Genomic DNA, 26,376 nt, shown 5'->3' with positions numbered 1-26,376 from the left:
AACCTAATAGTTGTAGGAGACTTATATATTACTAAATAAATGCTTCATTAAATTTCTTTTCAAAATCATCCTTGCGCCGATTTAAATCTCCCGCCATTACTACAAAAACAGTTTCTTTTTTATTTTGGTACATACATACTCGCCTGATAAAATTTGTTGACTTAAATGTAATATATTAGTTGAGAAAGAACATAACTGAATGGTATTCTTATATTCTTATTGAAATTAAACTGATTTAATTTATAACATTTCGGATAAATAAACCAATGGTAAGACAATGACAACAATTGAGAAAACAAACCAGCAACGCAACGTTAGTCATTCTGTGTCTACTCCACATTTATATTGACGCGTTTATTGAGATAAAAGCTAAACATAAAAGTGGAAAAGTAATAAAATCTAATTCACGTTTTAAATCATACATTAATATTTTCAAAATGCCATTGTACAAAAATTCCAAATCGTTGATAAAATCGAAATTTAGACCTCCTCTCTTAAATAAAACTTTGAATTGTGAGAAATCTCTAATAACGTCGCCGCCTGTTGAAGTTACAGCTAATAATGCTGTGATTCCCTTCGAAGAAGAGAATGTATTAATTCCACAAAATGTCTCGCCATTAGCAGCTGATGATAGTAACAAAGTTGCTGAATCTCCTAAAGAATCTGCTTCATTTGAAATAAAAAAAGCGGCCAACAAAGAAGCTAAACAAGACCAAAGACTTAAAGAGAATGCTCCTAAAAAGCGAAATAAAGAAAAGCAAATACAGGATAATGGCAAAAAGAAACTTAAGACGCAGTTACAAGCAAGAAGAAATAAAATGTTAAGAGAATTCGAGAAACCAATAAAACCTGCGAAAAAGAACAAAAAGGAAAAAACTTCAGGCGATTCTCAAAATTCACAACTATCAATATCTCAGCAATATTTATTGTTGGAAAAGATAAATGAACCTGCACCTCCAGAAAATGCGAGTCAAGAGGAACGTTTGGAATGGTTGCAAAATGAACGAAATGTTGGGCTTCACGTTCAATGTGATGACTGTGATAAGTTCAGGTATTTGGCAGATGTAATGGACCCCACTGACTTACCAGAGAAATGGTACTGCTTTATGAACAAAGGTAACAATATTATCGTTTACATAAGTGAAAGATATTCAGTTTATTTCCGTTCTGCCAAGGCCAAGTCAGTATACATTTGAATTCTTCCGATTATAGCTATTTTAATACTTTTTTCTAGCGTATATCTGTCTCTTATAAGTAGCTATAGATAAAGGATATTACAAAATTTACCCACTTCAACAATGAATTTCATCATCATAAAGTCGTCAATCAGATTGGAGGTGCATGTCCAACCAGTCTTAGGACACGCACCTCCACTCTTTTCTATCCTGAGCTAATCTTTGCATTTCCCTAAAAATTGAACAACCCATATTTTTAACTATTTGCGAACAGTAATCTAATCTAAGTCTACCTCTACCCCTCTTAACTTCCATTTCTGCCTCTAATATGTTTCTGACTAGACCTTCACGTCTGAGAAGGTGTCCTATCAACCTCTCTCGCCTATTTCTTATTGACTTCCATAGAGTCCTCTGTTCTCTTATTCGTTCTAATAACTCTTCATTTCTATCCAGAATATCCCCATCATTCTCCTGTAACACCACATTTCGAACGCTTCTAGTCTTTTTTTTCGCCGCGCCCACTGTCCGTGTTTTGCACCCGTAAAGTGTCGTGCTCCAAACTTACACCTTTTACAACTTTTTAGAATTTCTAAATTAACCGTTCGCGATTCGACCCTGCGCTATCTTCTGCTTTATATCCCTACTACTCCTTCCGTCCTGATTTATCTGACTCCTTAGATACCTAAAATCAGCCACTTCTAATTTTTCGCCACTTCAATTTATCACAATTTTTAACATTTTAATAAAACAATCACAACCGTAAGGTAAAAATTATGTCTTATTTATTTTGGTCATTAATTTTTTACTTATAAACAGCTGCATAAATATTTATAAAAATCCGAATTTTCTGCTTGTGAAAAATTCAAAGAATAGAACACATAAAATTCGTAAAATTGATTCTTTGGGCAAAACAAGAAACGAAATTTTCTACAAAATGAGTTGTAGTAGTTCCAAATTCATCAAAAACCAATTTTATACCAGTATAGTGGAGTTGATTAATATTATTTTTCTTAATTTTTGATTTTCACAATTTGTATCTTTAAAAAGTACAGATCTGTTAGAATTAATTCTTTGAGCAAGAATATTCTAGAAAAAGTAACTACAAAATTATCTGTGGTAGAAAGCCCAAACCCTGCAAAATTATGTTTATTCTGTATTAGATTGTGAACATAACTCGTGCGAAATTCCGGAAGTAAAAATATCTGCGCGTGAAGAAGAAGATTTGATATTCAACGAATATAATGCTGGTAGCATTGTATGGGCAAAACTTCCACCGTACCCTTGGTGGCCGGCAATGGTGGACGATGATCCTGATGTCGAGCAGTATTATTGGGTGAAAAGCTATTCCGATTTTCCAGTAAGTATCTACAATTAAAGTAGTATACTTACCTATACCTTCTTTAGAGTCATCAAACATTTGCATATGATCAGTGCTAAAAACTATTTATTTACACTAATGATTAAAGAACATAAAAACACTATTAAATTATTACTAAACATAGGTTATGAATTATTCTATTTATTTACACTACAGTTGATATATCACTATTCACTACTCTTTTTATTTCACTTTTATCACTGTCAATTTATTTCTGGATTCACTTCTGCAACGGTCAATTATTTCTTCTTCTCTAGGTGATCGTCTCTTCCTTTAAATATTCTTTTGTTTACTTTCTGGAACCTTCTGGAAACATCCGGATAGTTTATTTTTTCTTTCAACTGTTTAACTGCTTTCCCAGAACGACACACATTTACAAATGACACGCTTACGCACTATCGTGAGAGAGATGGATATTGTCCGAAACTTCGTTCCATCTCTTTCTTTTATTGTACCACAATTCTGACCGCTAAGGCATGTCCATTAGTAAACGTCGATGTAAGTTTTCATATACATATGCCGATTATTCGAATTGCGGTCATTTCAAATCTCGTTTATTCCGAATAAATCGTTCATCATCATAAGATCGTCAGTCCTAATACTGGTTGGACACGTACCTCCACTTTTTCCTATTCTGAGCTAAAGCATTTCCCTAAAACTAGAACATCCCACATCCTTAACTATTTGCGAACAGTAATCTAATCTAGGTCTTATTTTACTAATTAGAGCATTATAAGAAAATAATTCTACTTTTTTTTAATAAATACAGACTGGCACATGCAAAAATGTTGGTATATGAGTGTTACAGAGTGTGCCCCAAATTTAATTCTTACCATTGGTATCTTCGAAATCGTAAAAGCTGCAGAATTGGTTTAATAAGAAAGTTTTGGCAAATATACTGATTTCATTACCAACTGAAATTTTGCGTCTTCTATATTTTCATTATCTTGAAATAGGTGAAACCTACAGTTTCAAGACAAGTGTTATTAGGTGGGCACTGCTTAAATAGAGCTTTTGTGTCACTCTTTTAGTTTAGGTCCAAAAAACACCAACATTAGATTTGGAAGTAATATTGAATTGTCACAAATTTAAAATCGGCAGTTAATTACGAAAGAAGTTTGTGTCTAATATTTTCTACAATGTTTTTTTTTTTTACTTTAGACGCATTACAACGTGACCTTTTTCGATTCAGAACTGGTCAGTAGATCTTGGATAACTCCCAAATTCCTGAAATCATTTAGAGGAAACGAAAACATGTTTTCATTGAAAAACAGTGGCTTCGAATTACAATTCTTTGAGCGATTTGATGTTGCCAAAAGGCAAGCGATTGAGGCTTCGTCCTATAACGTCATGGATCGTTTGAAAAAGTTCAGTTTCCTTGCCAGGTGGCCCTACAAAATAGGCTCATACCCTGATGACAACGAAAAGCGTCAAAAAAGATACAAAAAGAGAATCACAAACAATAATTACAAGAGAAAAACAAGTCGCATAAAGAATAAAACAAAGACAACTGTCGAGACGAAAACTGATATTGATGATAAGAAAACAACTTTCTGCACTGATGAACAAAATGAGACAAATTTGATAAATATTATAAACGAGGAAATTGATAATGCTATAACTGATAATGCTCCTTCTGTTTCCTATTCTCCAGATATTTCTTTTGATACTGATTTGTTTTAACTTTTTTAAAATTTAATAATAATTATAAAACCTTTAAATGTAAATTTAAAGTTAGTTTAAGTAATAATCTTCTATTGTCAGTTAAATACTTATTGAATAACCATCTGTACTTTTAAAATGTTAAATGAGTTAATAAACTATTTCCAAGTTACATTCTCTTTTAATAATTTTTCAAAGAATATGTACAGTTTATTGTATGGTAACTTCAAAATCTTTTGGAATGTGTATGTAAAGTTTAGTTTCATTTATTCATTTATAATTTTTTTTCAAATTGATTAAAATTTTATATAACAAAAATTTATAAGTGCAAATTACAGTAACAATGAATTAATTGGTAGCAAGAACCCCTAATATTTTACATAAGATTCACAAACGTACCTAACTTTTGTACTATTTCATTGTTAGTTTTCCGTATTTTATCAATTATAAATTTAATAAACGTAATAAAAAGTTGATCTAATTTTTCTTATGTTTTCTTTGAATATTATAAAAAGCCGTCTTAGTATGTAGAACAATATTAAGAAATAAGTATGGATTACAAATAATTTAATCTCGAAATAGTTTAATCTGTTAGTCGTGCGCTTATTTGAATTTCCCGGAATTATTTTAAAAACAATTTTAAATTATCTTTGATAATTATGTATTCACCTACCTCGTTTTGGTGGCGAAAGATAGTATATATTATACTTTCAGAAAGGATATGTTAGTATTTTACTTCTCTTCTTATTGAAATTATAGTAATTTTATTTATAACATTTTGAGTTATTAAACGAATAGCAAGCCAACAATTGACGAAACAAATGAGAAAAAGTTAGGTTACCATTTTGCATCAGTATTTATGTTGATGCGGCTGTCGAGTTAAAAACTAAACATAAAAGTAGATAGATAATAAAGTAATATCTAATTCACGCTTTAAATTATACATAGATATTTTTAAAATGCCATTGTACAAAAATTTAAAATCTAAATTTAAACCTCCTCTCTTACATAAAAATTTAAGTTGTAAGAAATCGCTAACAACGTCACCGCCTGTTGAAGTTACAACCAATAATTTTTTGATTCCTATCGAAAATGGGAAGGCAACTCCACAATATTTCCCGACTGACTCTCCACCAGCAGCTGATGCTAGTAACAAACTTGCTGAATCTCCTAAAGAATCTGCTTCATTCGAAATAAAAAAGGCAGCCCGCAAGGAGACTAAACCAGACCAAAAACTTTTTGGTAATGGACTTGAAGAGAAAGTTCCCAGAAAACGAAATAAAGAGAAACAAGCACCAGATAATGGTAAAAACAAAACCGATAAAAAGAAACTTAAAGCAGAGCTACAAGGAAGAAGAAATGAAAAGTTAAAGAAATTTGAGAAACCAAAATCGCCTGCGAATAAGGTTAAAAACGACAAGATCTCATGCGGTTCTCAAAATACACAATCATCAATATCTCAACATAAAAAGTTAAAGAAATTTGAGAAACCAAAAACGCCTGCAAAGAAGGATAAAAAAGAAAAGGCCTCATGTGATTCTCAAAATTCACAATTATCAATACCTCAACACAAAAAGGTAAAGAAATTTGAGAAATCAAAAACGCCTGCGAAGAAGAATAAAAAAGGAAAGACCTCGTATGATTCACAAAATTCCCAATTATCAATATCTCAACAATATTTATTGTTGGAAAAGATTAATGAACCTGCACCTCCAGAAAATGCGAGTCAAAAGGAACGTTTGGAATGGTTGCAAAATGAACGAAGTGTTGGACTTTACGTCCAGTGCGATAGCTGTGATAAGTTCAGATATTTGGCAGATGTAATGGATCCCACTGATTTACCAGAGAAATGGTACTGTTTTATGAATAAAGGTAGGTTACAATATTTTCATTGATACAAGTGGTAAATATTTAACTTATTTTCTGCTTTAATAATTGTTATGGTTAGGTTAGGTTAATAAATGTGGGTGATTATATGGTACTTTTGAAACTTATATTCATCTTGAAGTTTGGTCATTCATTTTTTACTTACTCAATTCATTAAAAAAATGCCTAATAAGTGTAGATAGCACCAAGTGGAGGGGGGAAGGGCTTAAGTCGTATATGCAATAAGTATGTATGGTACCACCAGAATATAATGTTTTTTCAGATCATTAAAATCGCAGACAGTATTTATTACCAAACAATAACGTACTAGCCGGTAATAAGTAGGGTAACATACAAAAACACTTATCTAATTACAATTTTAAAGTTAGATAAGTACAATTATTGCTGTAATTTTTGGCGGTTGATAATAACACTACACAATATTTAACTTACTAGTTTCATAACATTTTATTTTCTAATAAAATGTAACAAGTATTGAATATTTATTAATTGAAGGATACTTAAACATTTTAAGTTCCATAGCAACATTTAATTAAGACATGTCTAATCTTCGTATTTTAGTCCAAATAATCTGCAGTTGCTCTCTGTCCCAATAGTTCTGACTCACCCTGTATACTTGAGATAGATTGATAAGAAACCTTCTCAAAGATAAAGGGTTCGTTAAAAGACATAAGAGAAAACAGAAACAGAAAACGAAGTTAAGAGGGATAGAGATAGTCTAACTTTCGATTACTGTTCGTAATTAGAGATGTAGGTTGCTCCTCATGAAATGTGTAGTTATACATTAGCTTCGTCTTCCATCATTTTTGTAGCATTAAAAAAGAAAAGTATGGTTTTGTAGGTGCTATTTGAAAAAATAAAGTTAATCGTGTTTGAAATTTTTAAGCTTTGGATTTTTTTTCTGAGCGCCCAGTATAAATTAGGAAGCTAATTTTGATTTAATATTACCTATAAGATGCGACTGTATTTGGTAGAAATTTCAACACTATAAGTAATTTTTGGATGTTATGGTTTTTTATAATTTGGGATGTGGTTGCGATTCTTTTTTCTATAAATTCAATTATCTCAGAAACCATTCATCGTAGGCATACAAGTTGCCTATTAAAGTTACCTTTAAATTTTGCGTTTTATACCATATATATACCACTCCACTTAAAATAGCAAAATCGGGATCACCGGAAGCGGCCGACATTTGAAATTATTTTACTTGAAAAGATCTACTACACCTACTATGAAACTTTCAGATCTCTTACACGTTTAGTTTTCCTAAAACGTCTAATATGCCACTTAAGAGTTAGAAATTTTTTATTTCCACAGTTTATACATATCTTCAAAAACTACAACATTCATAAAATGATTATTTAGTCAACAATATTTTAGAATGTATGCTACTTTCTACAAAATTATTTGCGGCAGAATAATAATAACCGTAAGACAAATATTAGGTTTAGGTTTCATAATAACTATTTCAATTCCTTTTTGCCTGTTTTATTCTCTATTAGATTGTGAATATAACTCTTGCGATGTTCCGGAAGTAAAATTATCAGCACGCGAAGAAGAAGATATGATATTCAATGAGTACAATGCTGGCAGCATTGTATGGGCAAAACTTCCACCATATCCATGGTGGCCGGCCATGGTGGACGATGATCCTGATGTTGAGCAGTATTACTGGCTAAAAAGTTATTCCGATGTTCCAGTATGTACTTAATACAAAACTATATTTTGCAGAGCTTTTCTAATGATACAAACATTTGCATTGATAGCAGTGGTTGTTTAATTTTCCGAATATATTTGAGTTTGTTTAATATTTTAGATTTTATAGGTATCTCGTGCTCCCAATGGCGTGTTCTTAACGCCGCGATCTTTTTGTGTTAACTCATATATAATATTAATACATACAGGATTGGTGAAAGGTAATTCGGGGGTAGGAATTGTAATGTGTAGGAATGTAGGGTAGAGTGTAGAAAGTTATTTACAAAAAAGGGATAGGATAGTTGTCGTTAAACTCGAAACTGGTAAAAATGGTATTAGTGCAGGTCTACATGCCTACATCATCTTATAGTGATGAAGACGTAGAAGCGGTTTATGCAGATATAGAAGACGTGTTAAGTTTAGTAAAAAGGCAGGAAAACCTAATAGTTGTAGGAGACTTCAACGCAGTAATAGGTGAAGGTAAAGTGGGTGCAATAGCAGGTTCTTTTGGAGTAGACAATAATTATGGGGATGACTGATAAAATTTTGCGATAAATATAACTTAACCGTCGCGAATACTTTATTCAACCATCACGTTAGGAGGCGCTATACGTGGAAGATGCCAGGTGATTTAGGGAGATATCAGTTAGATTACATACTTGTTAGGCAAAGACTTGAAAATCAAGTGAAAGACTGTAGGAGTTATCCAGGAGCAGATATAGATAGCGATCATAACTTAGTAGTTACGAAGACCAATCTTAAATTGAAAATTCTGAAAAAGAGGAAAGGTAGGAGACGTCTTGGCTTAGAAAAGCTAAAATGTAAGAAAAACGTGATAGGCTAGGTAAAAGGACAGACGAAATACTAAAGGCGGTGGGGGAAATGAATGACAGGGACATAGAGACAAACTGGAACTGCATTAAAACGTGCCTAAAGTCAGCAGCTACATATATAGTAGGTCCTAAACAAAAGGAAATTAGGAAACCCTGGATAACAAATGAGATTTTAAGATTAATAGAAGAAAGGCGGAAATACAAAGACAGGACACACGAAGAAAAGCAAAAAAGATATAAAGCTATAAAGTGGGAAATGTGTAGAGCAGCTAAGGAACAGGGGATTGATAGGATGTGTAAAGAAGTAGAAGAAAAGTTTGAAGTATAATAGGTAAAACCGATGAAGCTTATAATATAATTAAAAGGAATTTTAGAGATGTGAGGTACAGTAGTAATAATATACGAAACGAGGCAGGGTTCATTTTGATAGAAAATGAGGAAAAGGCAGATGGAAGGAATATTTAGAGAACCTATATGCAGGCCATGAATTAGGAGATATATTAGAGAAGGAAGGTAGTGTGGAGACAGATGAGCTAGCTTATAACCTAATGTATAAAGAGCAGCAGGCAGTTACAGCTACTTTTTAATCTATACATCGAAAATGCGATCAATATCATTAAAGACAGTACAACTGTAGGGATAGATTTACAGGGGCAAAAGATTAGTATGCTAAGATTTGCAGTTGATATAGAAGTTTTAGCATCCAGCAAGGAAGAGGTAGAGATAGCTTTAAATGAAACGGAAGCGGTACTGACTAAACAGTACTGTATGAAAATAAGTAAAAGTAAAACAAAAATACTGGTATGCTAGGGAAGAAAAAGTAGGGAAAGATCGAATATAAAGATAGGAGACGAAAAATTAAAAGAAGTGGCTGATTTTAGGTATTTAGGAAGTCAGATAAGTCAGGACGGAAGGAGTAGTAGGGATATAAAGCAGAGGATAGCGCAGGGTCGTGTCGCCTTCAATAAAAAGAAGTCAGTTCTATGCTTGTGAACGATTAATTTAGAAATTTGAAAAAGGTTGTTAAAGCTGTGTTTTGAGCACGGCGCTGTACGGGTGCGAAACATGGACAGTGGGCGCGATGGAAAAGAAAAGGTTAAAAGGGTTCGAAATGTGATGCTACAAGCGAATGATGAGGATACCGAGGATAGAGAAGGTTAGAAATGAAAAGGTATTAGAAAAAATAGGAGAACAGAGGACTCTATGGAAGTCAATAAGAAATAGGCGAGATAGGTTGGTGGGACACCTTCTCAGGCATGTAGGTCTAGTCAGAGATATATTAAAAGTAGAAACGGAAGTTAGGAGGGGTAGAGGTAGACGTAGATTACATTAGTGTTCGTATATAGTTAAGGATATGGGTTGTTCTAGTTCTAGGGAAATGCGAAGATTAGCTCAGGATAGGAAAGAGTCAATATATAATATATTATCTACAATTTCTTTTTTTTTTTTTTAACTAGACGCATTACAATGTAACTTTTTTCGACTCGGAACTGGTCAGCAGATCTTGGATAACTCCCAAGTTTCTAAAACCATTCAGAGGGAACGAAGATATGTTTTCCTTGAAAAAAACTGGTTTCGAACTAAAATTTTTTGAGCGTTTTCATGTTGCCAAAAGACAAGCGATTGAGGCTTTGTCTTATAATATCCTGGATCGTCTGAAAAAGTTCAGTTTCCTTGCCAGATGGCCCTACGACATAGGCTCATACCCTGATGATAATGATAAGAAGCGTCAAAAGAGAAACAAAAAAAGAAAGACATACAGTAATAACCAGAGAAAGATAAAGATCACTAAAAACCAAAAGAAGACTACTATCCAAAATAGAACGAAAACTGATAATAAGCAAACAACGTTCTTCACTGATGAGCAAAGTGAAGAGATGGATTGGAAAAATGTAGTGGATAAAGAAAATGATAATGCGATTTCCGTTTCCTATTCTCCAGATGTTTCATTTGATTTTGATTTATTTTAACTTTTTGTTCAGCGTTCAATTAGTTACTTACTTTAAGATTTAAAAGTTAAAATTATGGAATTAAAAGTTAATTTAGTGTTGCTTCAAGTAATAATTTTGTACTGTTAATTAAACATTAAATAATCCTGTGAGTTATATGAAGTTAAATGAACAAATAAAACTTTTCATTTATAATTTCTCTAATTTTTAGGGTCGATTTATTACTCAAAAGATATTTATCTGTTTGTTTATAATTAAAATCCGTATTTGTACCAATTTGGTCGAAAAAAAAGTGTTCATAATACCAAACTTTTTGCATTTGATTGTAAAGTTTCAAAATTAGCTGTCTGGTAATTCTAAAGTATTTTTCAAAAAAATAATAATTGCGATCCAATACTAATATTTTTTTGTAGGTCCTCAACACTAAAAACGTTCATAACATAAGAAAAACTACTTTTTTTTGGTACCTTTGCTTTCTTTTCAGAGGTAAATTAATGAATTTGGTATACAGCTGTATACTCTAGACACTAATGTTCATATAAACACTATCATAGCAGAATGCTCCTAACCCTACATTTTTAATGTTGCTGATGTTTGTTGATGTTCATTAAATTTGAGTAACCAGTTTATTATAAATAACAATTTGCAGTTATCGGTGTTATCAATTAAATAAAGCGGTGTTTTAAATACCTATCGTGTTACAGGTTTTAGTTAAGTTGTAATTAAGTGCGTTCTAAGTACAAGTGCAAAAACAAACGTTTATGGAACGTTTATGAAATATTACTTAATTTTAACGTTTTAATTATTTTATCGCCATGGCTGATGCTGCGGCAAGACAACTTCAATATGAATACAAAGCGGTAAATCGAATTTACTAATATTTTTTAATAATTAAGTAAGTAATTTTAGGTTATAAAAGTTATCTTTTCATTCTGCTTGTTTTCAGAATTCGAACTTAGTTTTACAAGCTGATGTTCGTCTTATTGAGAGGCGAAGTCGTGATGAAGCCACGGGAGAAGTTATGTCCCTTGTTGGAAAACTGTTAGGCACAAAAATGGGTGACCGAGCTCAGAAAACAAAACCTGTTAAAGCAGAAGAACGTAAGGCAAAGTAAGTTCTATTTTCTTTTTTGGTATACATACATCAGTAAAGCAATATAAACATATTCTAGACGACAGAAACGTGATGAGGCACAGTATGATTTTACAAGAATGAAAGGTGCAACACTGCTGTCTGAAGGAATTGATGAAATGGTTGGAATTATTTATAAACCAAAAACTCAAGAAACAAGGCAAACATATGAGGTTTTATTAAGTTTTCTACAAGAAGCTCTAGGTGATCAACCAAGAGATATTTTATGTGGTGCAGCTGATGAGATCCTTTCTGTTTTAAAAAATGATCGGCTAAAGGACAAAGAAAAGAAAAAAGAAACAGAAGCTTTGTTAGGTCTGTAATTATTAGTGGAAAAATGAAAGAAAACATTTTTTATTCATTTTAACTTTAGGAAGTATCACTGAAGAGAGATTTGCCCTTTTGGTTAATCTTTGCAAAAAGATTACAGACTTTGGTTCAGATGAAACAAAAACTATAGTTGCTGGTGAAGAAAACATTGATGAAACTTATGGAATTAATGTTCAATTTGAAGAATCTGAAGAAGAAGATGATGAAGACATGTATGGTGAAGTGAGGGAAGAATTGGATGATGATGAAGGTGAAGAAGCTCGTGAAGACATTGCTATTCATGCAGAAAATGTGAGAGCATTTTTTTGGTGATACATTATATATACAAAATGTAAATATCTTGTTTTTTAGTTGGGAGGTGTAGAGGAATCGAAAAAAGAAAAATCGCTGCACCCACTTGATATTGATGCTTATTGGCTTCAAAGGCAACTTTCTAAAATCTACGATGATGCTATGGTATCTCAAGCTAAAGCTGCGGAAGTTCTAAATGTATTGAGGGATGCAAGTGATGACAGAGAATGTGAAAATCAATTAGTATTGCTTTTGGGTTATGATTGTTTTGATTTCATCAAGGTTTTAAAGAAAAATAGGCAAATGAGTAAGTTGTACTCTTTTAAAGATGTTTCGAGTCTTTTATATGTTTTAATTGTAGTTTATTATTGTACGGTATTGGCCAAATCGCAAAGCGAATCTGAAAGACAAAAATTGAAGGATCGTATGTCAGATGATCCAGCACTGGCGCGTATTTTAAGACTTTTGGACACCGGAAAAGGCGACGATGAGGATGATGACGAATCGTCAATGCGATCGTCCAGAAAAAAAGATCATAATGACGAAAATGAGGCTGGAAGTGGCGCTACTTTGCCAGGATCTCGACAAATAATTGATTTCGAAGATCTCGTTTTTTCTCAAGGATCTCACTTCATGGCAAACAAAAGATGTCAGTTGCCTGATGGCTCCTTTAGAAAGCAGCGAAAAGGTAGGTTAAAAACTATTATAAAAAGTGGAAGTCACTTAAATATTGAAAAATATAGTAATTATTATTGTTGGTTTATATATTAAAAGAGTAATATAAATTATAATGTAACGTTACTATATACTATATATATATAGCTAAAATATGAAGAAAAGTGTACAAGGTGTTTATGAAGTCTGTAGCAAGCTTTTAGGGGGTGATAGGGATTTATAAAACAAGAAAATTAAGTAAATGCTTGGTAGTCCGAAAGTTCACTGTTTTCGCGAAAAACGTATTTGAAGGTGCAGATATGAAATACAACAATGAAATTGAGGATGACACCTTGGGGGTCGTTCGAGTATTACGTAACGCAATTTTTGTTTCTCCCTCCCCCCCGTGTAACGCACTGTAACGTTTTTCTGCACCCCTCCCCCTCTCTAAACCTTACGTAACACTCAAGTGATCATTTTACCCAAAAGTCGCAAAAGTTATGTTGCGCAAATCGTATAACATCATTTATATGTTCTATAAACTTTTCTTTTTTTCAAGTAAGTCAGTATGAAAGCCTGTATAGGCCAAGAGCAGCTGATGATACAAATCTCCCTCTTTTGAGGACATTACAGTATGAACACTATGAACTCACTGTAATAACACCTACTACTGCAATGTGCTTCTGCATAAACACTAACGAATACTGACAACGAAAACAACATTAAATGACGTACAATGCAATCGAGGGATTTCCCGTAAAACGTAAACGAAAAGGGTTGCCAACTTGGTAGTTCTAATTACCTAATTTTTTATTTAAAAAAAGAAACAATGTTGCGTAACGTGTTGTAATAAAGACCCCCTCCCATCCCTAACGCATCGTAACGTTTTACGAGACCCCCTCCCCCCAAATTGCGTTACGTAATACATGAAGCGTTTGAACACCCAAGGTTTCTAAACGTTTTGTATAATTTTGGGTTTTATTCTATTCAGACGAATTTAAGGCTTTGTCAGGAATCCCCTAAGGATTCCTTCTTGGACCGATATTATTTTTGCTGCAAATTTAAAACAGAATTTTTATTATATGCTGATGATCTAAAGTTACTTCAAATAATAAATAACATCAGAGATCGTAGTATTCTTCCATCTGATCTGGATGAACTAAATGATTGATGTATTACAAATAGATTAGATCTTAATTTAAATAAGTGCGGATTAATGGTTTTCTATAGATCCAGAATTCGTCAAATATCCATTAGGGGGAACAGAAATAAGTAAAGTTAATGACATAAAAAATCTTGGAGTTTTCATAGACAATAAGTTATGTTTTAAGGAACAAATTTTATTTTATTATAAGCATTCAAGTCAGATCTAGACTTGATTATGGAAGTATAATCTGGTCGCCATATCAAAATACGAATATACAAATGATTGAACGAATACAAAGAACATTTAATAAAATAATTCGAAGTGGTCTGTATTCTGTGGAAACTGCCAGACGCGGATCGCGATTTTGATCTTTTTGGATCTCATCAGCGCGTCTCAGGCAGCTCCGACAGAACACAGACCAACTTTTACCTGCTGTCTTAACAGTGCGTTTTAGAAAATACTATAAATGGCACAGTGAGCGCCATCTATAGTTACAAAGATCATTTGTTAAATTCCAAAGGATTAAAAAAGGGGAAATTAGAACTTCAGAGGAAATGTATAGAGATTTGGAATTAGGCGACCTTGTTATAAGAAGAAAATATATCTTCGTTTTTTATTTAAAATTATTAATGACATAATTGAATGCTCAAAACTACTGAGCTTTATAAATTTTTATGTGCCCAACAGAGGTTTAAGGGTTACTAGATTTATTGAACTTAGTACACCTAGATCTAATCTAGGAGTGAATTCTCCAGTACAGAGATTGAGTAATTCAGCAAATTAATTTGCTTTGGACTTAGATTGATGTGGGGTGTTGTTTGGTCGTTCAAGAGGGGCGTGAAAAGTGCATTAAACTTAGATAAATAAGTATGAAATTCAATTATGTTTACATTAATAAGTATTAAATGGTTTTAATTATTAATAGAAAACATTTTATAAATAAAAGAAGAGAGTCTAATTTTCTGTTATATTTTTGTAATTGTCCGCTGCAAATGAAATAAGCCAAATGCCGGACGTTTTCGCGCGACACCTTGAAGCCTATCATTTAGCACGGAGTTTCAATTTCGAATAATTTAGTGTTGTAATTAATTTTTTCTAATGGGAGGATAAGGGTATTGGCTAACCACCCATAAAAGAAGGTAACGCACCTTCATCTTGACAATACCTCAATGGTGGCTTGGAAATTCAATAAAATTACAATTACCTATCCAGAGGATATTAATTTACCCATTAATACATACATACGTATTAATGTAATATTTTTTTCTTTCTTTTGTGTTTTTAATACCATGTCGAGGTATACTTTAAACACTACTGCATACTATCAGTAATGAACAAAGTAGTTATTAATATTAATTTTTATCGCAATCGGCGGCTAAACATTATTACATATGTCTAGTAGCGTAGTAGTAAGCTTTAGAAAATACCACAAATGGCGTGGTGAGCGCCACCTGTAGTACGATGCTACATTTTAGGATTACGTATGCTCCAGCAAGCGACGCGCTGATGAGATCCAAAAAGATCGAAATCGCGATCCGCGTCTGGCAGTTTCGACAGAATACAGACCACTTCGAATTATTTTGTTAGTAGTAAGCTGTTGATATTTACTTCATTAATCAATCTACAACTGACACCGTAAGTTTCCAATTCACGTCCAGGATCGGCTTCAGATTGTTACTTCGTCAAGCTTTCTTACTTACTTTTTGGTTCCTAAACCACGCTATTTTACTCACCATGCGATTCCCTATTACATCTAGTTAATACCCTTCAAAGCTTCTTACATATTGTAACAAGCCTAACAAGTTTAAGTCGCGAATTCTTTAGTAACAAAAAGGAAAAACTAGCTTTGATTATTTTATTAACAAACACAGATTTTATAAAAGCAAAAGTAAATTCAAATTCAAATAAAAGAAAACCAAAGAAATAGAAACTGTCCCTGTCCGAAAATGAAGTGAAATCAGGCAGGAGAAAATATTCCCACACTTCACAAATGGTAGTCTTAAAATGCGTCCACATTCTTGGACGCTACTACTGTGTGCGGGAGGTCTCGTGGCGTCGATCGATGATCCTCTTCCAACGCTCCCTATCACCTATAACTCCTTAACCGTGTGCCACACTACTGCGATAGCAGGACCGCAGGGATCTGTCTGGTCCGTTGCAATATCTCAGAAATACCCTGTATTTATATTTGCTTAGTAAAGTCAATAAATGATTTTATTTACCTAATATTTATTTGCTTACTGCTAATTAATTTTCAGATTATTTTAATAAGTATAATTAATTTTATTGATAGGCTACGAAGAGGTCCACGTTCCAGCATTAAAACCGAAACCGTTTTCAGAAAACGAAAAATTAATAGCAATCGATCAATTACCGAAATACGTACAACCGGTTTTTGATGGTTTCAAAACGTTAAATAGAATACAAAGTCGACTATGTAAATGCGCATTAGACTCGGACGAAAATTTGCTTCTTTGCGCCCCAACAGGTGCCGGTAAAACAAACGTTGCCCTTCTCTGTATGATGCGCGAAATTGGTAAACATATTAACGCCGATGGTACGATAAATGCCGACGATTTCAAGATAATTTACGTCGCTCCTATGAGATCACTTGTTCAAGAAATGGTCGGCAATTTTGGCAAAAGACTGGCAAGCTACAACATAACTGTGTCAGAATTAACAGGAGATCATCAGTTGTCGCGCGAACAAATCGCAGCTACCCAAATTATTGTCTGTACTCCAGAAAAATGGGACATAATAACGAGAAAGGGGGGCGAAAAAACGTTCACAAGTCTCGTACGCCTCATTATTATCGACGAAATTCATCTACTACACGACGAACGTGGCCCTGTCTTAGAGGCATTGATCGCCAGAACAATCAGAATGATTGAATCCACCCAGGAAGATGTTCGTTTGGTGGGATTATCGGCTACTTTACCCAATTATAAGGACGTTGCGTTGTTGTTAAGAGTGAAGCCTGATTCGGGGCTGTTTTATTTCGACAACAGTTTCAGACCAGTTGCTTTGGAACAACAGTACATTGGTGTGACAGAGAAAAAAGCGTTGAAACGTTTTCAGATAATGAACGAGATTGTGTACGAAAAAACTATGGAACACGCTGGTAGAAACCAGGTCCTTGTTTTTGTTCATTCTCGCAAAGAAACTGGGAAGACCGCCCGTGCAATTCGAGACATGTGCTTAGAAAAAGACACGTTAGGACAATTTTTAAGAGAAGGATCCGCCTCTATGGAGGTTCTTCGTACTGAAGCAGAACAAGTAAAGAATCTGGAACTTAAAGATCTTTTACCGTATGGTTTTGCAATTCATCACGCTGGCATGACCCGTGTTGATAGGACACTAGTCGAGGATTTGTTCGCTGATCGCCATATTCAAGTATTAGTTTCTACGGCAACACTGGCTTGGGGGGTTAACTTACCTGCACATACTGTAATTATAAAGGGAACACAAATCTATAATCCGGAGAAAGGTCGATGGACTGAACTTGGCGCTTTAGATGTCCTACAAATGTTGGGCAGAGCTGGTAGACCTCAATACGACACCAAAGGGGAGGGAATACTTATAACAAACCACAGTGAGCTTCAGTACTACCTTTCATTGTTGAATCAACAGTTACCTATTGAATCCCAAATGGTAACCAAACTTCCGGACATGCTGAATGCGGAAATAGTATTGGGGACTGTTCAAAACGTAAGGGATGCCGTCACTTGGCTTGGATACACGTACCTATACATTAGAATGTTACGTCAACCTAATCTTTATGGAATTTCGCACGATCATATGAAACAAGATCCTCTCCTTGAGCAGCACAGAGCTGATTTAATTCATACAGCCGCATTACACTTAGACAGAAGTGGATTGGTTAAGTATGATCGTAAAAGTGGAAATTTCCAAGTAACCGAGTTGGGACGTATCGCTTCCCATTACTACTGCACTCACGAAACAATGTCTACATACAATCAACTTTTGAAACCGATGCTTAGCGAAATCGAACTTTTTCGAGTGTTTTCTTTGTCAGGTGAATTCAAGAACATCGCAGTTCGTGAAGAGGAGAAACTGGAACTTCAAAAGTTGATGGAACGCGTTCCAATTCCTATTAAAGAGAGTATAGAAGAACCCAGTGCGAAAGTGAATGTTCTGTTACAGGCCTACATTTCCCAATTGAAACTGGAAGGTTTTGCTCTCATGTCTGATATGGTTTTTATCACTCAATCCGCGTCACGATTGATGAGAGCTATTTTTGAAATCGTGTTACATAGGGGATGGGCTCAGCTTGCTGATAAATCGTTGGCCCTTTGCAAAATGATAGATCGCAGAATGTGGCAGTCGATGTCTCCATTGAGGCAATTTCGGAAAATGCCCGAGGAGATCGTTAAGAAAATCGAAAAGAAAAATTTCCCGTGGGAAAGACTTTACGATCTCGGTCCTAACGAGATTGGGGAACTAATACGTGTTCCCAAATTAGGAAAAACTATTCATAAGTATGTACATCAGTTTCCAAAACTGGAATTATCGACCCACATCCAACCTATCACCAGATCGACATTGAAAGTAGAGTTAACGGTTACACCTGACTTTCAGTGGGACGAAAAACTTCACGGCCATTCGGAAGCTTTTTGGATCCTAGTTGAAGATGTGGACTCTGAAGTGATTTTGCATCACGAGTATTTCTTATTAAAAGCCAAGTATGCTACCGATGAGCATTATGTAAAGTTCTTTGTGCCGGTTTTCGAACCTTTACCTCCTCAGTATTTTCTACGAATAGTATCTGATAGGTGGATAGGATCCGAAACACAGCTTCCTGTATCATTTCGTCATTTAATTTTGCCAGAAAAGAACTTGCCACCTACGGAACTGCTGGATTTGCAACCCTTACCTATAACCGCCTTGAGAAACGCAAAGTATGAATCCCTATATCAGGAGAAATTTCCTCAGTTTAATCCCATTCAAACTCAAGTTTTCAATGCAGTATACAACAGCGACGATAACGTGTTTATAGGTGCCCCCACTGGTTCGGGGAAAACGACTATAGCTGAATTCTCTATTCTTCGTCTCTTCCAACAAAATCCAGATGGACGTTGTGTATACATGGTCCCGAAAGACGCTTTGGCTGAACTTATTTTCGCTGATTGGCACAACAAATTTGGCCAGTTGTTGGCAAAGAAAGTCGTTTTATTAACAGGGGAAACTGGTACTGATTTGAAATTGCTCGCCAAAGGTCAAATCATAATAACAACAGCCGAAAAATGGGATATTCTTTCACGACGCTGGAAACAGCGTAAAAACGTTCAGAATATTCATTTATTCATAGCAGATGAACTACATTTGATAGGGGGTGAAGATGGTCCTGTAATTGAAGTTGTTTGTTCTCGAATGCGTTACATTTCATCTCAGATTGAAAAACAAATAAGAATAGTAGCATTGTCAGCTTCTTTAGCAGACTACAAGGATGTATCACAATGGTTGGGATGCAATGCAAATTGCACGTTTAATTTTCATCCCAGCGTGAGACCAGTACCTTTGGAATTACACGTTCAAGGTTTCAACGTAACCCACAATGCATCTCGTTTGATTGCCATGTCGAAACCAGTGTATAACGCCATATTAAGACATAGCCCTCATAAACCAGTCATTGTGTTTGTACCAACAAGAAAACAGGCACGACTGATGGCCATTGACATATTGACGTATTGCGCAGCCGAAGGACAACCCAATAGATTTTTCCATGCTGAAGAAGAGGACATTAAGCCTTTCTTGGACAGAATGAGCGATAAGGTGAGTTAATTCTATTTCATTATCGAGAAAAAGTGCGTCTAAGTTTCACTTGTTCGCGTTTCTATAGATTTTGGCTTCTTCATAAATGCAAGTTCTCTATTAATGAATGCTAATTATTATTGAAGGGTATCACTTTTTGGAAAGTTAGGTAAAGATAGGAAAAGGACAGGACAATTTGGGAATATGAGGAGTTTCAGGGTTTAACCCATAAAAAATAATGTATTTTCAATAATTAATGGTTTGATCCAAAAAAACTCAGATTTTTATATTAGTTGGATTTAAGGGCGTAGCAGGGGATTTTATTTAGGGGTGGCAGACAAGTCAAATCCATTGTTTATTATTATATGTTCATATTGTTTTATTTTCTATCGGTATTCTATAAACTAACAGTTAAAAATAAAGCTTAGTAAACTTGCTGTCTTGGGTTTTCTGTAAATACATTATCCAGTTTGTATGTACGAGGGTGGATTGATAAGTTTCCGGCCTAACCAAGAGATGACGCCACTAGGCCTACCTTGAGGTGACATTCTATAGTACCATCCTTGGATAGCTTGTAGCTATAGTTTCAGCCCGATCTCCTTGCTAGNTGGTTATTTTGAGGAGCTTGACGAATCAGTCTATAGAGATGGCATTAATAGACTGGAACACCGCTATGAGAAATGTATCAGCCTTGGAGGAGATTATGTTGAGAAATAAAAAAAAAAAATTTTTAAAAACCTTGTTTTTCTTGGTCAGGCCGGAAACTTATCAATCCACCCTCGTATTATTCAGAATTTATTTTCTATTAATATATCGTACAGAAATAATTCAATTTGTCTTAAGCCATAATAGACCCCATCCACATCTTGAGCTCTACAATGTAGGAAAAGACCTTTCGATGGTGCTTGTAGTACGTAGTTAAACTAAAGCTATGAGAATTGCTTGCATGTCGAAACGCGTTTAATGGGGTTTGAACGTTTTTATGTGTAATTTTGGATTTGAGTTGTTATACGTATAGGTTTGTTAGATGTCGCCATTGTTGTTTAAAGAAGCAACTGGAGTTTGTTCATGCTATATTTTATGATTTTTTCTTATCCATGAGGTAGGGAGGGTATAGTTACCCCTTCGCCTTTCCTGATAATCTGGTTGGATTTGCTACCCAATGTAGTAAGGTGTGTTTTAAGTCATTCAAACTAAGCTATACTATAAATCAGGCGGTGGCATCTCACTCGGAAGTTCAAAACATGCAAAAATAACATGAAAAACCCTCAGCCGAATTTTTAACTTTTTTTCATAAAATGTAGCATCCACTAAAATAAGATAGTATCAAAAACTTCAAGAAAAGTTACAGTCAGATCAAATTGTGCCAAATTGATGGTCTTTTACAACATGGTCACAGAAAAATGGGTTAGGGATATAGTAGTAATGACAAGTAAAAGTCAGAGAACTTTTTTCTTAAAAATAGTGTACACCCAACTATTTGTGTTTTGTTTGTTCTCAATTGTTCATTCCGCTATGTTTCGTTTTAATTCTTTTCATGTGAATTTTTAACTAGCCCAATAAATAATCGGAAATAAAATTAAAATTGTAGACTCTCAAAGAGACCCTATCTCAAGGTGTAGCCTACATGCACGAAGGTCTTTCTGCCAGTGATCACCGTTTGGTAGAACAGCTCTTTGATTCGGGTGCTGTACAGATAGCTGTGATTACTCGAGATCTCTGTTGGGCTGTTAATATTTTCGCTCATCTCGTTATCGCAATGGATACGCAGTTTTATAATGGCAAAGTTCACGCCTATGAAGATTATCCAATCACTGACGTAATACAAATGGTCGGAAGAGCGAACAGGCCTTTAGAAGACGATGATGCCAAGTGTGTTTTGATGTGTCAGAGTTCTAAGAAAGATTTCTTTAAGAAGTTTCTTAACGATTCATTGCCAGTTGAGGTGGGTGACTACCAACTAATGTTGTAGTAGAATTAAGGTTTGGACTGACGATCTTCAATGGAGATGACAGTCGTGGTGATCTACGAAATATCTGGACCTAATCGTTCATCTCGACAATAGTCCATCAGCCCGAATCTTAATTCTGTCAGATTTTAATCGCTAAAGCTAAAACCCTTTAGGTAGTAGTCTCGCGAAAACATTCTTATGAAGTTTTGTTTTGTTGAGATTTGGTATACATATTGGGGCCTATGAAATCCATATTCTATCCATAATTTTCTTGTAAAATACAAAACAACTTTTTTTGACCTGATCGATAACAGTAAATAGATGTGGTATTTATCGCGTTATGGCCTAACAAATAAAAAAAAAATCAAGTCATCAAATTTTATTTTATATGCTGATTTCTATTTGACTATTAATATATTTTATAAAACTAAATAACAGAAATGCATAAAAATGTGTTATTGACAATTCTGCAGTTCTGCACTACCTCTATACCAGCCGCTTCTGAAAATTTAATGTATGATTTAGAGATTTTAGTTGTTAACCATGTCACTTTATATGCGGCTAACTGAAAAATTGCGTTCACTTTTCCTTTCAAAGAGACGGTTAATAAAGGGTGCCCTCATCGTGGCACAGACGAAATTTTTTAGCTTGAAGGGAGCGGGACTACTCCTTTAAACAATTCCCTATTTGTATTGTGTGATACTTAATTTCCTTTTAGAGCCACTTGGACCATCGACTTCATGACCATTTTAACGCGGAAATTGTAACGAAAACTATAGAAAATAAACAGGACGCCGTAGACTATTTGACCTGGACGTTTTTGTACAGACGACTTACGCAGAATCCAAACTACTATAATTTACAGGGAGTCACGCACAGACATTTATCAGATCATCTGTCTGAACTTGTCGAGAACACGTTGTCAGACTTGGAACAATCCAAGTGTATAAGTATTGAGGATGAAATGGACTGTATGCCACTTAATTTAGGAATGATTGCAGCATACTACTACATTAATTATACTACAATAGGTAATTTTTTGGCTTTCTTCCTTTTTGCTTTTCCTTGCATTTTGGTATGTGTACTCTAAGTATTTCCTAGAAAAATGTAATTGGAAGATTTATCCTCTGAGTAAATAATAATCTATGAAGATTTATAAACCAATTTCTTCAAATATACAAGTGGGTATATGTTCCTAAAGAAGATTAATATTATTTTCAGAATTGTTCAGCTTATCACTAAACAACCGTACAAAGATTCGTGGTTTGCTCGAAATTATCTCGTCCGCTGCTGAATACGAAGATTTGCCAGTTCGTCATCGTGAAGACAATTTGCTCCGCAGTTTGGCTCAAAGGTTACCGAACAAGCTTACAAGTGCGACCGGGGGACCACCTAAATACAACGATCCTCACGTGAAGACAAACCTTCTCCTTCAAGCTCATCTGTGTCGCATTCAGTTAGGGGCAGAATTGCAAGGAGACACCGAGGTGGTGCTTGGCAAGGCAATTCGTCTGATTCAGGCATGCGTGGATGTGTTGAGCTCAAACGGATGGCTATCGCCTGCTGTGGCTGCCATGGAACTGGCTCAGATGGTCACACAAGGGATGTGGAGCAAAGATTCATACCTTAAACAACTACCTCACTTTACTCCAGATATTATTAAAAGGTGTACTGATAAGGTAAGTCAATTTGTAGGATTGTATTATCTCTCCTGGAAATTTCTACTCTTTTTTGGCATAACGGTTTGAACAGGTAACTATCAAAAATATAGCAAACATTGCTCTCCTAGACATGTGAGGAAAACCAGTTCTTTTTAACACATTTTGTACTTCTATTTCTCGTTTCACATTATCCGACTGCGTAATGGTTTCGAAAAATACTAATTTCTATTTCTTATTAATAAGGGCTACTCTTTTTCTTTGTGGAACCGACTACTTTGGGGTTGTATATTTATGTATTTTTTATGTGAGATTCTCGAGATTTTTGAAATTGACGAAATTTAGCATCAGGTCTGTTATTACATTTTTTGAAATGACCAAGTAAGACCTTCATCTTGTTTAGTTTCAGAGGATGTTTGCTGAATTCATACTCTAGCTTCTTATTCTGCTGTAGGTACCTATTTCAAATGTTTTATCCTTTGTTTCTATTGTAGGGCATAGAAACTGTCTTTGACATAATGGAATTGGAGGATGAAGATCGTACAAAGCTATTACAACTGACGGACTCTCAAATGGCTGATGTTGCCCGATTCTGTAATCGATATCCAAACATCGAGCTTACTTACGAAATAATGGACAAAGATCGTATACATTCAGGATCATCGGTTCACGTAGCTGTCCAATTGGAAAGAGAAGACGAGGTCAATGGACCGGTCATTGCTCCGTTCTTTCCCCAGGTAAAAATATTTATTATTTGCTCGAAACTTTTGACTTTTACATTCTAATTAATTTTAGAAACGAGAGGAAGGTTGGTGGGTGGTTATAGGAGAACCAAAATCGAATTCTTTGCTGTCTATTAAAAGATTAACATTACAACAAAAGGCTAGGATTAAGCTAGATTTTGTAGCTCCTAGTCCTGGTCATCACACTTATACTTTGTACTTTATGAGTGACGCCTATTTGGGATGCGATCAAGAGTATAAGTTTTCAATAGACGTTGGTGATTTTGAATCGAGTGAAAGTGAATCAGACTAAGTACCTATGTTCTTTCTACTATTGTATTCTAGTTTAATTTTTATTTTATGTTTATGCTTGTAAGTTCAGTACTGTAATTAAACAAATTATATAAATAAAACTTAAGGTTGGTGTAGTTGTGTATTTAATTTTAATGATAGGTTAATAATGAAATTAATTGCTACAGGATTTTAAATTTTATCCTGGTAAAATACAGTACCTAGACGCTCAATAGTGGGAACAAAATCATTAAAAGAAAGTTTAGATTGAGAGGTTAATTTTTTACCAGAATTTTTTAAAAAGCGAACTCCAAACCGTTTTTGAAAGCATTGTAGTCATCTATTCTTGGCCATAAGGTTTATAATTTTGATTTGTTTGTGAACAAATTGGGTATTGTGATTTTTTTGCTTAATTATTTCGCCATTCATAATAAACTTTATTTCGAACATTTAAACAACTTTTTCCGTTTATGAGTGTTACCTTTTCATACCTTATGTCCATAAGCATATACGTCAAAAAAGAAATGAGCAAAAAATTATGAAAAAGCACTTCATTTAGCAGTGAATATAGTGTACTAACCATGGACTATGGAATAATATACGGGTGGAGTATATGAAGTGTCAGACGGGAGGAGGTAAGGCCACCAAGGGGAAAAAGGATTGGTGGTGGTCATACACATGTACCTACAGTTTGTTGGCTTCGCTTATATGCTGCTTACGATAAAATCAAAACTGCAGCTGAGTTTCGTTAGATGTTAAAAATTTACTTTTTGATAATATTACTCGTTAATTGTTGATTATTTTCGAATTAAGTTAAAACTAATTCATAAGGAAGTTTTTTTTTGAAGTTACGAAAAAGCGTTACAGCCGCGTCGAGGGGGGGGAGAGAGGGTAACAGCTGCATTAGATGGATTCATAATGTTTGTCACAAAACTTGTAATATTATGAACAGATTCAGTTTTTTCTGATGGTGTGCTAAAAAAAAAATAGCAATAGGTACGTTCCCTTCCAGCTGACTCATGTTCGTTCGAATAGCCCTGTCTAGGGCACATATGCACAGACGAGTTACGTACATTAGCTCTCGCCGAGAATTGAACCCGGGACCTGGTTGGCAGCAACAATTGTTCCTCATTAATTTGGGGTTATCTGTAGTGGGTAAATTTAATTCAAAAAAATGATTTCACTTATGCATTAGGGGTCCTCCATAAATTACGTCACACGCTAAGGGGGAGGGAGGGGGTCGACGAAGTGTGACATTGTGTGACAAGAATTTGGGAGGGGTCCTAAATTTCGTGACGTCACATTTCAAAATTTTCAAAATCTACGTGTTAAAACACAATGATAGCTATTGTCCCAGTGTCGAGGCATACTTGTTTAAGCGATCATGTGGCATTTATGGTTTATATTTTACATCTTACAAGGCCACTAATCAACACAAGCAATCACATAAGAGTCAACAAGAAGTTTTGCCCATCGCGAAGGTTCGTCCTCAAAGAATTGCTGCTAGACGAGCCAGAGAAATTGTTTGTTTGAATGATGACGATGATGCTGTATGGTTGGATGAAACAGGTGTTAACACAATGAATTTTCTCGACATTAACAACCCAAATGAGAACGAAGTAGCTGCTAGTGGCCAGTTATAAATAATTTAAAGGGGTGGCTTCAAAATCTATAGGTTCAGGATGATTAAGTTTTCTTTAATTAATCGCTTTTTTTTGTTAATTTCTTGTAATGTTAAATTTATTAAATAATTTAAATAGAAATAAAACTAATTTCGGAACTGCTGTTTTAATTCAATAATTTCTAGATGTAAAAATTGCAAAATATGTGACGTCACACTAGGAAGGGGG

The 26,376-nt window shown here is 34.6% G+C and overlaps 3 protein-coding genes across 3 annotated transcripts; all 3 read left to right on the top strand.

Moving 5' to 3' along the window:
* Positions 1–357: 357 nt before the first annotated feature.
* On the top strand, positions 358–4,236 carry LOC108736796 (zinc finger CW-type PWWP domain protein 1-like). Its single transcript, XM_018469370.2, has 3 exons — positions 358–1,116; positions 2,336–2,532; positions 3,715–4,236. The coding sequence occupies exons 1-3, from the start codon at positions 438–440 to the stop codon at positions 4,234–4,236; spliced, it is 1,398 nt and encodes a 465-aa protein (XP_018324872.2). The 5' UTR covers positions 358–437.
* Positions 4,237–5,130: 894 nt separating this feature from the next.
* LOC108736802 (zinc finger CW-type PWWP domain protein 1-like) lies at positions 5,131–10,709 on the top strand. The gene is made up of 3 exons (XM_018469375.1): positions 5,131–6,087; positions 7,605–7,801; positions 10,088–10,709. Exons 1-3 carry the CDS (start codon positions 5,175–5,177, stop codon positions 10,598–10,600), a joined length of 1,623 nt encoding a protein of 540 aa, XP_018324877.1. The 5' UTR covers positions 5,131–5,174; the 3' UTR covers positions 10,601–10,709.
* A 429-nt stretch (positions 10,710–11,138) lies between these two features.
* Positions 11,139–24,655, top strand: LOC108736811 (putative U5 small nuclear ribonucleoprotein 200 kDa helicase). Its single transcript, XM_018469394.2, has 12 exons — positions 11,139–11,439; positions 11,526–11,689; positions 11,751–12,025; positions 12,084–12,331; positions 12,392–12,638; positions 12,693–13,019; positions 16,426–19,925; positions 21,496–21,849; positions 22,574–22,886; positions 23,077–23,534; positions 24,008–24,250; positions 24,309–24,655. Exons 1-12 carry the CDS (start codon positions 11,395–11,397, stop codon positions 24,546–24,548), a joined length of 6,414 nt encoding a protein of 2,137 aa, XP_018324896.1. The 5' UTR covers positions 11,139–11,394; the 3' UTR covers positions 24,549–24,655.
* The last annotated feature ends 1,721 nt before the right edge of the window (positions 24,656–26,376 follow it).

This window comes from Agrilus planipennis, unplaced genomic scaffold (assembly GCF_000699045.2).
Source record: "Agrilus planipennis isolate EAB-ADULT unplaced genomic scaffold, Apla_2.0 scaffold142, whole genome shotgun sequence".
In the NCBI taxonomy this organism is placed as follows: Eukaryota; Metazoa; Arthropoda; class Insecta; order Coleoptera; family Buprestidae; genus Agrilus; species Agrilus planipennis.
This window is presented reverse-complemented; position numbering and strand designations above follow the sequence as displayed.